The 12,951-nt window shown below is 34.6% G+C and overlaps 1 protein-coding gene across 1 annotated transcript; it reads left to right on the top strand.

The window, feature by feature from the left end:
• Positions 1-3,425: 3,425 nt before the first annotated feature.
• Positions 3,426-5,735, top strand: PDLP7 (plasmodesmata-located protein 7). Its single transcript, XM_086241465.1, has 3 exons — positions 3,426-4,230; positions 4,987-5,100; positions 5,293-5,735. The coding sequence occupies exons 1-3, from the start codon at positions 3,507-3,509 to the stop codon at positions 5,298-5,300; spliced, it is 846 nt and encodes a 281-aa protein (XP_086097591.1). The 5' UTR covers positions 3,426-3,506; the 3' UTR covers positions 5,301-5,735.
• Positions 5,736-12,951: the final 7,216 nt, after the last annotated feature.

The following is a 12,951-nucleotide window of genomic DNA, read 5'->3' as shown; positions in this document are numbered from 1 at the left end:
TGATTAGAAGCCTTGTTGGATGCTGATTTGAGATGATCAAATTTTTATCGAGTTTCCGGTTGAGACTACAGAGGTCTTCCTGCATAAACACAAAATCAAAGAAGAAGGACCAGTGTGGTACCAGCCAAATACACTCCATGATGAAGTCAATAAAGTGTATTTAAAAAGGAATTTGTGCAAGAACAGGGAAGAACAAATGATGAACTTGGGAGAATAGGAAGAATAAGGTAAGATGTTCTGGGTTATTCTTAGCTAGTTTTGTATTCCCTTTTGAAAAAAGTGTAATGTGTCTTTTCTTTGTGAGCATGGCTGAGTATTTATAGGCAAAAAGAGTAATAAATGTTGAGTTTACCTGTATGAAGATGGATGGTTGAGGTAAGACTACCACGCATTCGGTCATGAACAGTAGCATGCACAACTATCTATTTCCTTAACATTTAATGCAGCATTGAATGCGAGTATGGAAGATCAAGTGGTATGCCCTAATAGTCATGACTGTGAGCTGGGGATGTCTCGTCTGTCAGAGGGTTACGTCAGGGATACTCAAGTATGGCGGTTCGTCCCAAACTCCAATCTCCTAGAATGACGGTTTGATCACAAATATTTTGCACACGCAGGTATGAAACATATCCATGTTCGGATCAGACATGGATGAACTGGTTCAGACGGGTCCGATGTATAGTGTAACGACCGTCACTCGATGGCAATCTGTTGGTCACTGGATCTTTCTAAGAAGATGGTCACCAGATGCCGAACCGAACCGAACCGAACTAGGACATCTAGGAAAAGATGAACACTCAATTTTTTAGAAAATCCTAAGATCGGCTCGGATCGGGTTTAGGGGATCCGTTGAGATGAGCCGATCCAAACCGACAATGAATACGTTGCTGAGCTGGTATGGTGACATGGAGGTTTAAGTCTGACCCATTTGACCGTTGAAAAGTTAAAGTTTGAAATTGGATCTGACCAGCCACGTGTCGATCCATGATTGTTTGTTAAGTCCATGTGGATTTATCCACAAACAGTTAATAAACACGCTAATGGAAATGTCTAATTCTAATTTATGATTATTTCGATTCCTATTTAATTTGTTTCCAATTTGTAGTAAACATGCCCTATATTATGAAAACTACAAGTGTGGAAAAATAGGTTAGAATTAGAATAGTACCTTTAATATAAGGAAGGAGAGAAAACAACTTAGTCACGCTCATGTAAAATTAGATAGAGGAGGAGAATATGGATTATAAAGCTCATTCTGAACTTTGTACGTGCATCTCATGGAATTGTTTACCAAACAATATTACTGCATCATCTACATGCATCCAACAAAATGGTGTTGTGTTAAAAGTCTCCCATCGTTTAAGTTTCTTTGGAATATGTAGTATATAAGCATATGGGTATCATTTCCTTACTAGCTGATTTTTAAGGATCATATAATTGTTCTGGCCTATATATTTAGCTAAAAATTATTTTGTATAATTATAACATCGGAACATGGCATAACTAATTCACGTGTTATAATATGAGTAGATGATAAATTTATACTTTTAAGATATAATACGTATTAATGCAGTTGTTGGACATAATCTAGTTGGAAGGGCCGTAGAATTACCCACAATACACTCAAGTTCGATCTCTCCTCTCCTAACTCAAAAAATATATATATAAATATTAATAACATCTACTTATATATATTATGATACGTGAATTAATTAAACCATAATTTCATGTGTTTAAAAAATGAAAAATTAGATTCCTCCAACACATAATCCGGGACCTTGAAGGCCTTGCCTTAGACTGACCTACCACATTTTGCAGGCTTAATTTGGGCTTAATTAAAATGTTGTATATGGTTTAGTGTTTTCATTAGGGTGGGGGAACCTAACACGTACCATCCCGTGAACTTTGTGAGATATATTGTCAAGGCCCACACAAGATTGCTTCAATTCCATGACAAGTGCACAGCTTCCATTTTTTGCTTTTACTTGCTGAGAATACAACATGTAGTGCAATTTTTACTGATGCAACTTCCACATATATATAAATTCAACTCGAGCTGGTGACTGTAGAGGCGTTTCTTTCTCATGAAGTAAGATGTCCTATAAAGTAAGATCCATGATAACGCAATGGTGCGTTGGACACCGTTGTGTTTGTGTGTCTTCACTCGGAAAAAGTTATATTGTATAAATTCATGGTAAAGGCTATCTATGATTAATTTGTGGTCCATGGGGGACCGTGAATCTAAAAATTCTAGAAATGAAAAGAAGCGCCGGCCCTCCTTTTTTTTTTTTTTTTTATGTCTTGAGGTTCATGCCATGTATCTTCTTATTAAATTGAGAATATATATCAAAAGTAACCAGTTGACAAAAAAATTTCTCCAATTTTCCACATCTAATTAATTTGATTGTTACATATTGCTGTGGTTTATTTGTTAGAATAATTTAGATTTGAAGTTAAATCAATTAAGAATAAATATGGACCCTTGCGTAAGGACTTAGTATGAGAGATAAGTGAGGGACAACACATTTACTGAGTGAATTTATTTCAATATATGAATTATTGATTCTAAAATCATGTTAAATCTCTTGGCCGGCCAAAAAAAAAAAAAATTCATGTTAAATCTAGGTATTTAATATATTATTTCTCACTTGTTTTTCTTGCTAATTTCCTCATATCATGAACCAAACTATTGTTAAATAATTTTTTAATGCATGAGTGTAGTATTATTCAAAATTAATTAATTTATTTTTTAATTTTGGAACTTAATTAATCACATCACTAGAATATATAATTTTTTTTTTATTAGGAGGAGGATAATTGAATTTGAGTGCAAAGCGAATAATTCAAGAACCTCTTCAGTTGGACTACCCAACAAGACCACATCACTAGGAATATGAGTTCATGACCAAATTAAATAAGCTACTGAGCTAATTATTCAGGTATATAAGCTATATATACATTTCATCATAAAGCCAAAAGTTGAATGTATACGTAAAATCACCTACAAGTCACATGTAAAAGTGATTAGTACTAATAATTAGCACATCAATTATTTATGTAAAACACATGTACATCAATTATTTATGAAAATTTGTTATTTCCATAATAATTAGCACATCAAAGACAGCAACCACATCCTATGATCAATTAACGTGCATGGTTAGCAGATATGACCTATATAATTATAAATATGAGTAAAATATGTTTGACATGCCCTAAAAACTGTCACATTATGGCTTAAAATATTCCAAAAATATAAAGGTGTAGTATTTTTGTCATAGGAAAAGAAAAACACAACCTTTCCAGTATCATATTATATTTTAGCTTTTGGTTGATAAAATTATATTCAAGAAATAAGAAAAATTGCAAAAAAAAAAAAAAAGTAAAAAACAGTAAATTTTTAAGTGATTTAAGATCCAATGTTAATGTTCCCAGCAAATGTAGAGACTTGCCATCGTCCTCATAATTAAGTTCATAACTTCGTATCTCTCTCTCTCTCTGTGGAAATGGTGACAACTCTTCTCTCCCTCTCCACATGCCTTGTGTCTCTCTCATGTCTCTACACCCTTTCAAGCTCTGCCTCGACAGACTCGTTCGTCTTCGGAGGCTGCACTCAGCAGAAGTACACACCCAACTCGGCCTACGAGTCAAACATCAACTCACTCCTGACCTCCCTGGTCAACTCGGCCACCTTCTCCTCCTACAACAACTACACCATCATGGGCTCCAGCCCACAAGACGTGGTCTACGGGCTCTACCAATGCCGCGGCGACCTGTCCATGCCCGACTGCGCCACGTGCGTCGCACGTGCGGTCAGCCAAGTCGGAACTTTCTGCCCCAACACCTGCGGTGGTGCGCTGCAGCTACAGGGATGTTACATTAAATACGACAACGTTTCGTTTCTGGGCGTGGAGGATAAGACCGTGGTGTTGAAGAAATGTGGGCCGTCGATTGGGTACGATGCGGATGGAATGGGCCGCAGGGATTCGGTGCTGGCTGCTTTGGTGGGCTCTGGTGGGCCGTATAGGGTGGGCGGGTCGGGTGAGGTTCAGGGTTTGGCTCAGTGTGTTGGTGATCTGAGCTTCGAGGAGTGTCAGGATTGTGTGTCGGAGGCAATCGGACGGGTGAAGAGTGAGTGCGGTGGTGCTGTTTATGGTGATATGTTCTTGGCCAAGTGTTACGCCACGTACTCAACTAGTGGGGCCCAATTTTACTCCAAGGTCCATCATGGTACGTAAGCCACTCTTTTTACTTATCTTTCTGTAATGAAAATAGGAACTACCTTTTCTACTTTAAAAAAAAAACAGGCTTTTTTATCCGAATACAACTTGAACTATAAGGTTAGTGCTCTCAAACTATCTAAACTTTTTTTCTTGTTAATTTACTACTTGAAGTATCAATATGTGCTAATTTGGCACATACAGTCAATTTTTCTGTTAAATTAATAACTTTTTTCTCAAACTTTCTAGTTTACCCTTAAGTATAATTAAGAAGAGAGAGAAAATGAGAGAAAGGGAGGCAAGCATCGTCAAGGATGGGTCGGCGTCGGGGTGAGAGTGGGTTAGTTGGGTTTGTTTGTTTTTTTTTTTTTAAGTGTATTTAGATTTTAGTTTTGTTTTTAAGATATTTTATAATCTGAATTGACAATATTATCCTTCAAGTTAACAGAAAAATTAACAAAACTGGATAACATGTGCCACATATTAATACTTCAGGTGGTAAATCGACAAAAAAAAAAATTTGGATGGTATAGGAGCACACCTCTTATAGTTTAGGAGCTCCTTTTATAAGTACAATTAGGGTTGTCCATTGGTCGGTTCGGTTTGGTATTGGGGATTATCAAAATCAAAATAAAAAATTTCGATATTTGTCGGTTAAGATGATACTAGTAGGATTGAACTTTTGGAATGATTTTTATATGAATTTTATGGATTTTTTTAAAAATACATTGTAATAATTTATGTTTTTGTTTACAATGAATGGCAGATAAATCTAGCAATGAGGGAGAGAAGACATTTGCAATTATCATTGGATTATTGGCTGGCGTTGCTCTGCTCATCATTTTCCTTGCCTTCATTAGAAAGGTGTTTGGGGACAATGGTAAATTCTACACTTCCTTGCCTTTCCTTTTTCTTAATTTTCCTTTATTATTTATTATTGCTGTTTTTTTCTTTTTTTCTTTTTTGCTTTTTCATATTTCATCATTTTCATTCCCTTTAGAACCAGAAAGAAGATACCGTATATTCAGTGATATGTTAACAAAATTTGCTGGGTGTTACTTTTTGGGTGCAGGTAAATAAATATTGAATCTGCAAAGTCATTGGCTTCCCAAGTGATTTGCTTTTGCTTCCCTTTTCTCTTCATTATGTCAACTTTCTTCTCTCTCAATCTCTCTCTCTGTGCCCTTTAATTTTTTGGATTTAATTACTTTATGTTTCTCTCCAAAAAGGAGTTCATCGAAAAGATGGAAAGATGTGTGATGGGGCACTTACCCAAAACAAAGTTAAAAAGTGGGAGAGAAAAGAAGGCTATGATTCTACTTTCCACTCCACTTAACAAAAGTACGTGCATGTGTTGTCTAATATGAAAAAAAAACAATGGCATATTCTTTTTGTAAAAGGGCAGATGATGTTTTCTTTTTTGTGGCGCCTTATTTTTATAGTTGTACTTTTGTGCTTTGTAAAATTCTAACTATTATATGATTCATTAATTATCTATGGTTTCTTGGTGATTAAGTTTTTCAAATCTAATTTATACAACTTTAATTGTTATCAAGGCTCTAATTGTAGTGAGGGCATGCATGAAACGACAATCTATGCTTTGAGAGATCACGTTTTCCCTAGCTAGAGATTAATTGAAAATGCATTAACAAGAACATAGAAACTATTCTTCAATTTTTAACAGCCCATATATATAAGATCGAGTATGAACTTGCCTTTCGCTATCTGTTTCAATTGAGCTTCAATCTGCCCATATATAAGATCGGAAGCACAATATTTTTGTATATATATATATATATATATATATATATATATATATGAATGCTGCATCCGATATTGTTAAACTGTAACTACATAGATCAATCAAGATTAGCTTTGAGGCAATTTTCTTGAACCCTAATTTTAATGTTTTAAATAGAATCTCCAACTCGATTATCCAACTCGATCAATTCCACTTTTTTTTTTTTTGACCACGATCAACTCCACTTTATATATGTTAATTGTACCTTGAAAGAAAGATGCTCATTAATAATTAAAGAAAAAGCACCAACTCAAATAAAAAGGTTTCGCTTTTTAATTTAACTTCAAATAAGAAATGCTTTGGTACAAATGTGTAATTAGAAAATTTATGTTTGATTTTGCTGGTGACTTTTTCCTTTTAGTTATAAACTTCATTTTACTATACTACCACAGCATAAGACCAAATTTGATTTTTTTGGGTATTTTTCCCGAAAAAAAAAAAAATCAGACAAATGCAATATTATGGAGGTCATTTTAATGGTTGTCTTGGCCTCCCAAACTCAGGATGGACTTTGAAATTAGGGTTTTTTCATTTTAAGTACTTAAACTTTGATGCTTATCTCAATATGGTACCTGAATTTTTATTTATCCTACTTGAGTACCTAAATTTTTATTTTATGTCTAATAGGTACCAAAGTGAATTTCTGTTAAAACTGTTAACATAAATTAGGGACAATATAATCACTTCAAATAAAAACTAATAAATAATTGAATTGAAAAAAAACAAAAAAAAAGCCTAGCAACCCCTTCGTCCCCAAACCCTCTCCCTCCTCCTCCCCCGCATCGATAACCCAACCCACCCACCTCCCTCCCTATCTCCGGCCTTAATTGATCTTGCTGTCCTCGGCAACGGCGACGGCGATTAAGAACTCGACGGACTCGCCCTCTGTCACGCTACAGAAGCCATCGGATTGACAACCGGTGGACGAATAGGTCCTCTGCCCCAAAATCAGGGTGATGAAGCTGATTTCCTTTCAGTGGTTCATGTGTATATTATCCAACTTGATTACAGGTGTTCATAACCCAGAAATGAAGGGATTTATTCAAAATATTTGCAATAAATATACCAAAGCCTCTTCTTTTCTTTCAAAAGTTGTAACCAAACCTCTGTGAAAAGATCATATAGAGAAACAAAAGATATTACTTTGGTATTATACACTCCGAAAGTGCAATGGCTATACATTTCTTCCAACAATCAATTAGCAGCGAAATAACACATGATGAAGATCACTTCCACTGAGGCCACTTAATTGTTTCTGCACATCCTTTTTTAATATTTGATGGACCGGACGACAAGATCAAGGCCGTGCGGTGGTGGGTGGGTTGAGTTGCCGATGCGAGGGAGGGGGAGGGAGGAGGGTGAAGGCCTGAAGGGGTTGTTGGGCTTCTTGTTTTGTTTTCCTGTTTTTTTTTTTTTTTTTTCAATTCAATTATTTATTTGTTTTCTATTTTATATTATTTTTAAAGGTTTATTAATTTTTTTTTGAAGTTACCATATTTTCCCTAACTTCTGTTAACAATTTTAACATAAATTCACTTGGGTACCTATTCGATACAAAATAAAATTTGGGTACTCAATTGAGACAAATAAAAGTTTAGGTAACACATTGAGACAATGGTCAAAATTTAAGTACTAAGAATGAAAAAAACCCTTGAAATTAATTATAACGCTCAATGCAACTCCTACTAGAATTGAACAATGAGAACAATAATATTGACTGCTCTTAGGGTTTAGCCCAAATGCTGACATAGGGAAGCATAATTGGTTTGAATTAATATAGGTCAAAGATTCAGTCCCTTCTAATGTGACCGTAAACAATAATATTGATTTCCTTGTAATCACCAGAAAAAATTGGCTTTATGGTACACTCACTACAATAAAAAGGAGCTTAGGCGACAAAGTGATTTCGTCGCCCAATAAGTTGTATAAGTTGCCTTGTTTTTCAGTTTTTTTGCAAACTGAGAATTGTTACTGTTAGACAATAACAATTCTCAAAAAGTACTGTAGTGCACTACAGTAACGCCGCTACAATAGTACCTAATTTTTAGAAAGTGCGCCGGCTGGGAATTGGGCTTCCGCATTTAGGTTTTCTAAATACTACTTTTCTCCAAATGGACTTATTAAAAAAAAAAAAAAAAAAACCCTTTGTAGAAAAGCCAAGTCTTCAAGAGAGAAGGGTGCAGCCACTGCCTTCGAGGAAGAACTTGGTAAGAAACGTCAAAAATCGATTCTCTAAGTTTAATTTGGTAGTTTCTGGTATGATAGGAATTGGTGAGTTAGTTATGATAGGCTGCATTTCGAAAATCCAAAAGTTTACATGATTTAAACCCTTGTTTGGCAATTTTCATATTTTCTGACCTTGCTGAATTGTTTTTAAATTCTATACTAATCTAGAAAATATTTGGCTATGATATTCTAGAGTTTAAAACTAGACATCTCAATCTTTATTTGAAGTCCAGAATGACTGAAATCCAACATGTTATGGATTTATAGTGGATTTTACAAATTACACTAAGTTGCTGCCAGTTTTCTGCATATTTCATTGAAAAAGTGATTAGGTTTCCATGCACGAAATTCTCTATGCTTGGAGTCTTAACCTGAAATTGTTACAGTAGTTTGTAAATGTGATTTCAACACTTTTCCAATTGATTTCACTCAATTTGGTCAAGTATACACAAAAATAGCATTTTTGACCATATGAACAGTGTTTGCATAAAAATCAGCTTTCTAGTGTGAGTTTTGGCTCTTCGAAAACACTACTTGCACAACTCCAATTGCTTTGAAAATTTTTATGCATGAGTTTTCATATGTTTACTAACTGTCTGTGAAAAATCTTGTTCAAATAATTTTTGTAACATTTTATAAAATTGACAAAGCAGCCACTGCTCTTTTGGTCTCTTTAAGTGAAAACTGAGGTACAAAACTGACCTCTTTGATTTTAAAGCTTTTTGGCCTATGCTCAAGGGCTGAGCAATTCACATTTCACCCATAAGGATGTTCTAGAAACAGAAGGGAGTCTATTTATCAATAAAACTGAATTTGGATTGTCAAACCTCTTGTTTTTCAACTAAAACTTGAAATTTGGTTTCTGCAGCATACCTTTTTTATTCTTTTGACTTTTCTTTTGGTTTTAACCTTTGAAAAAGGTCTTAGTAAATGATTTGAAAATTGTGTGAAGTCAAGGTATAGTTTTTCATGGATTTGAGGAATTGAATGCAACCTAACTTAGCCTATAAGCCATTAAACCCTCGAAAACCATGAGTTTGCTTTGACAGTGCAAATCTGATTGTTATTATGCTTTAAACTAGGGAATCAGCTGACTCAGAAGTGCAGGAAAGACAAGAACTACATTTGAGGTAGGGGGAGCTAATCCACTCAAACTTATGCTTTGATATATTTATAGCTATATGTATATGTGCATGTGAGTGATGTTTATGTTGTGTACTTGCTTTCAAATTGAGTTTGGTTGGTCTAATTGAACTCATGCCTTCCCTGCAGCCTTGTATTAAGATAACATGCATGAGAAATAACATGGTTTTGTTTATATCAATTGTAATGAATACATGTGTAGGTGGCTACCCTTCTTAGTTAAAGAGAATCAACATGTGCAAGTATGTTGATGATTTCAACTTGCTTCACTATGTCAGGGAAAAATTAGTAAAAGGAAAGTTAAACTAAAACTGCCTATGTCTGCATAGTTTAGGTGAACAGCTTGCTTTTATGATGTAAAGATGCAACATGTGCAAACATGTTGATGGTTTCAACTTATTCCTAAAAAGAGTAAAACTTATAGGTTTTGGAGTTAACTTGGAATGAACTTACACTCGAGTTAAAACCTTAAGGATTACCTAACTGGAATCTAGGCTTCACTGCTTTAATTAAGGAAACACCTATCTCTAGGAGTGTGAACTGAATAAGCTAGAATGAAACTAGAGAATCAAACTGAGTTAATGATCACTAGTTACCCTTATTGACCTCGAAAGAGATGTGAGTTTTTACAAGTTATTATTGCTTATGTTTATGTTTTCATTAATGCACTTATGAAGCATGTTATTAACTTGTGAAATGAACTTGAAATGAATGTATAAAGCTGCCTTTATATTTATACATGTGCATTACATACAAATGGTTCATTTAGGCAGATTTCCCTTCCAAGGTATCTGTCATGGCATTACATTTGCATTCATAGTGATTTGAATCGAGAATATATACTCTAATGTGTTTTGAGTGTTTGGACTTCCTAATTAGAGATGAATGGGTAAATAGTTCTTTATCCTTGGGTTCAATCCCCTAAAAGTATGCATACAAGTTTCTCTAGAGGGTTATGTGTTTAAGAATATGCTAGAGGGGAAGAGATAGTCTTATCTGCTTCCATTAGAGGACATCTCATCATCCAAGGTCTACTTGTGAGTAGGATGATTGGGATAGGGGTAATGAAATTACAAATTAGGGACACGTCCACTGTTTTTACACTTTGACAGGTGAGCTTTGTCAAGGAGAAAAGGTATGCACTGCATGGTTATTTATTTTAACATGCATATGCATTTCATGAAATATACTTATGGTTGATTATGGAATTGATTAAAGTACATTGGGTTGCCATGTTAATCCGAGACATGTAAATTGCCATATTTCATATGTATGAACATGATTGTTGCTGGAATTGAATTTAGATATGCAAAGTGCTTAGACAATTGATAAAGAGTTGATTTTATTAAGACTGTCTTAATGCTATCGATCTATGGATTGTATTTGCACAGATAGCCAGTTTGGCAAATGTTGATGATTTACTTAAACTTACTTTGATATTAGAAAACTATTTTTAAAATGTGTGCAATGTTTGGACTATTTGAGCATGTGATCAGCTGTTTTGGTGATGCTCACCACTATACAGTTTTGATAGTGCAGGAACCCTAGATAAGAATGGTGAGTATGGTTAAACTCTCGGTAACTGAAGAAATTAGGAGAAGCTGGAAGGATAGAACTCCTAGTGTTGACATCCCTACACCCAACCCCCAACATCAAGAGACACCAGTAAGGAAGAGGATCCCTCTATGAACGAGCGTGTAACCATTTTTTTCTGTTTACTTTGTTCACTTTAGTACCTATTGATCTAAGAGTAATGAGGATATAGCATAGCTCAGTTACTGTTTTCTTTTATGATTTCTTTATTTGAATTTGTGTTACTTTAAAGGATTTTGAGTTAATTTTGAAAGTCTTTTAAAGTAAGGGTCTGCTTTCCAATAGATTACTTTTGTTTTCAACTACAAACCTTTTAAGGGCTTACCATTTATGCAAAGCTTCCATTTCTGTTGTTATTCTGATTTGATTATTAAAAAGAAAAATTTTTGCCACTCTTTTATTGAAATGCTTAGAAGTAAACTCATTAGCCTTACATTGATTATTGGCTTTGGGATGAGATTATCTCAAGGTTGATAACCAATGTGGCACTACCACATGCTCAAAGTGACAGACCCCACTTTGGAGTGTGACAGTGGGCCCTCCGTAGCACAGGAGCTGACCCAGTACTAATATATATATATATATATACATATATATCCTTCTTTCCTTATATATATGCATGTGTACCCTTTTTCATCATTATTAATTTCTTCTAGTTCCTTTTCTTAAATGGGATTTATTGTTGTGGTGTTTTGGAATATGATAATTATAGTGGAATGCAAGAATTTATCATAATAATTACATCTTCTTCAAGTCCATTGGATGTGCAGATTGTGTTATTTCCCTTCCAAATCATATTAAGATAGTTTGTTTGGTTGTTTAATTTATTTTCTTTTGGGTATACACTATAGTTATTTTGTTCTTTTCAGGATAAATGAATATTCTCATATTGGGGTTTTTAGTTCCAGCACTAGAGAACTTAAACATTTTCTCACACATAACAGTAAGAGTTTCAAGTTTGGCCCTCTCCCTTCCTTAGAATAGTAAAAACAACAAGGTTGAACTTCTCAAATGTATTGAGAAAATGTTTTTGATTATATTTGGTTTTCATTTTATGACTCCTCGCTCTCGGTCCAACTTCTTAAAAATGAAAAACTAATAAAATTTCCTTGGTAGAGGTACTATGACCCAGCAGGACGTCTATACTAGTTATATTCTATATACTGTTAATATGATTCCTTCTATAACTTGCAGACGTATAGAGAGAAGAACAAAGCTTTTCAGCTGTTTTACTTCATGGGTTTGGCTAGTTCGAGAAGAGACTGAGTTAGCAAACAAACATAACTTCACCAGTCTACCGATGTAGTTCTTCTTATTGTACTGCTTAAACATATTCCTATATTTAAGATCGATTATTCTATGTTCAGTTTAATAAGAAAATATATATAATATATTGCTTCAAGTTTTCCTTCTATGGCACAACATTAATTGTTTGTGTGAAATTTATGTCTTAAAACGGCATTTGGCTTTATACTTACTAAAAACAACCAAGTGTTGGCATATATAGGTGTCAAACGGGCTGGCCTAGCCCATTAACTTGAGCCCATCATGCTTTTGTAATGCTTGTGTCAGCGTTTGTAGCTAAAATCTAGGCTCGACACGGCCTACGACCCACGGTCCATTTGTGATTGTGTCGTGCCTTAAATCAGACGATTGCCATACTTTTTTTTCTTTTTGGTTTTTAGGGTGAACAAACTAATCTTATCATATTATTATTTTTATATAATTTATTAACATTTTTTTGCTTGAAATATTGAATTTACTTGTGTAAAAGTTCTTAAAAATGGACAAAACAATATTAAATGAGTCATGCCTAGTTCGGGCTCATTTTGCGCTCATACTCATTCCTGAGTATGCCGTACATGGCCTGTGTCGTTCTCGTGCCTGATGGGCTAAAAACTTTGGTCCGGCCCGGCCCAATCACTCCTGTCATGCATGTTGTTCCTATTTTAATCGTACCGTGCCCAT

The sequence above is a fragment of the Dryas octopetala genome, chromosome 4 (assembly GCF_963921425.1).
Source record: "Dryas octopetala chromosome 4, drDryOcto1.1, whole genome shotgun sequence".
NCBI classification, from domain to species: domain Eukaryota; kingdom Viridiplantae; phylum Streptophyta; class Magnoliopsida; order Rosales; family Rosaceae; genus Dryas; species Dryas octopetala.
Note: the sequence above shows the minus strand (reverse complement) of the source record. Positions and strands in the feature narration are given on the sequence as shown.

Excerpts from the sequence above, each read along its gene's own strand:
- PDLP7 (XM_086241465.1), top strand. The coding sequence starts at position 3,507 with ATGGTGACAACTCTTCTCTCCCTCTCCACATGCCTTGTGTCTCTCTCA. Across the intron at positions 4,231-4,986 it reads TTACTCCAAGGTCCATCATG|ATAAATCTAGCAATGAGGGA; the intron begins GTACGTAAGCCA and ends AATGAATGGCAG.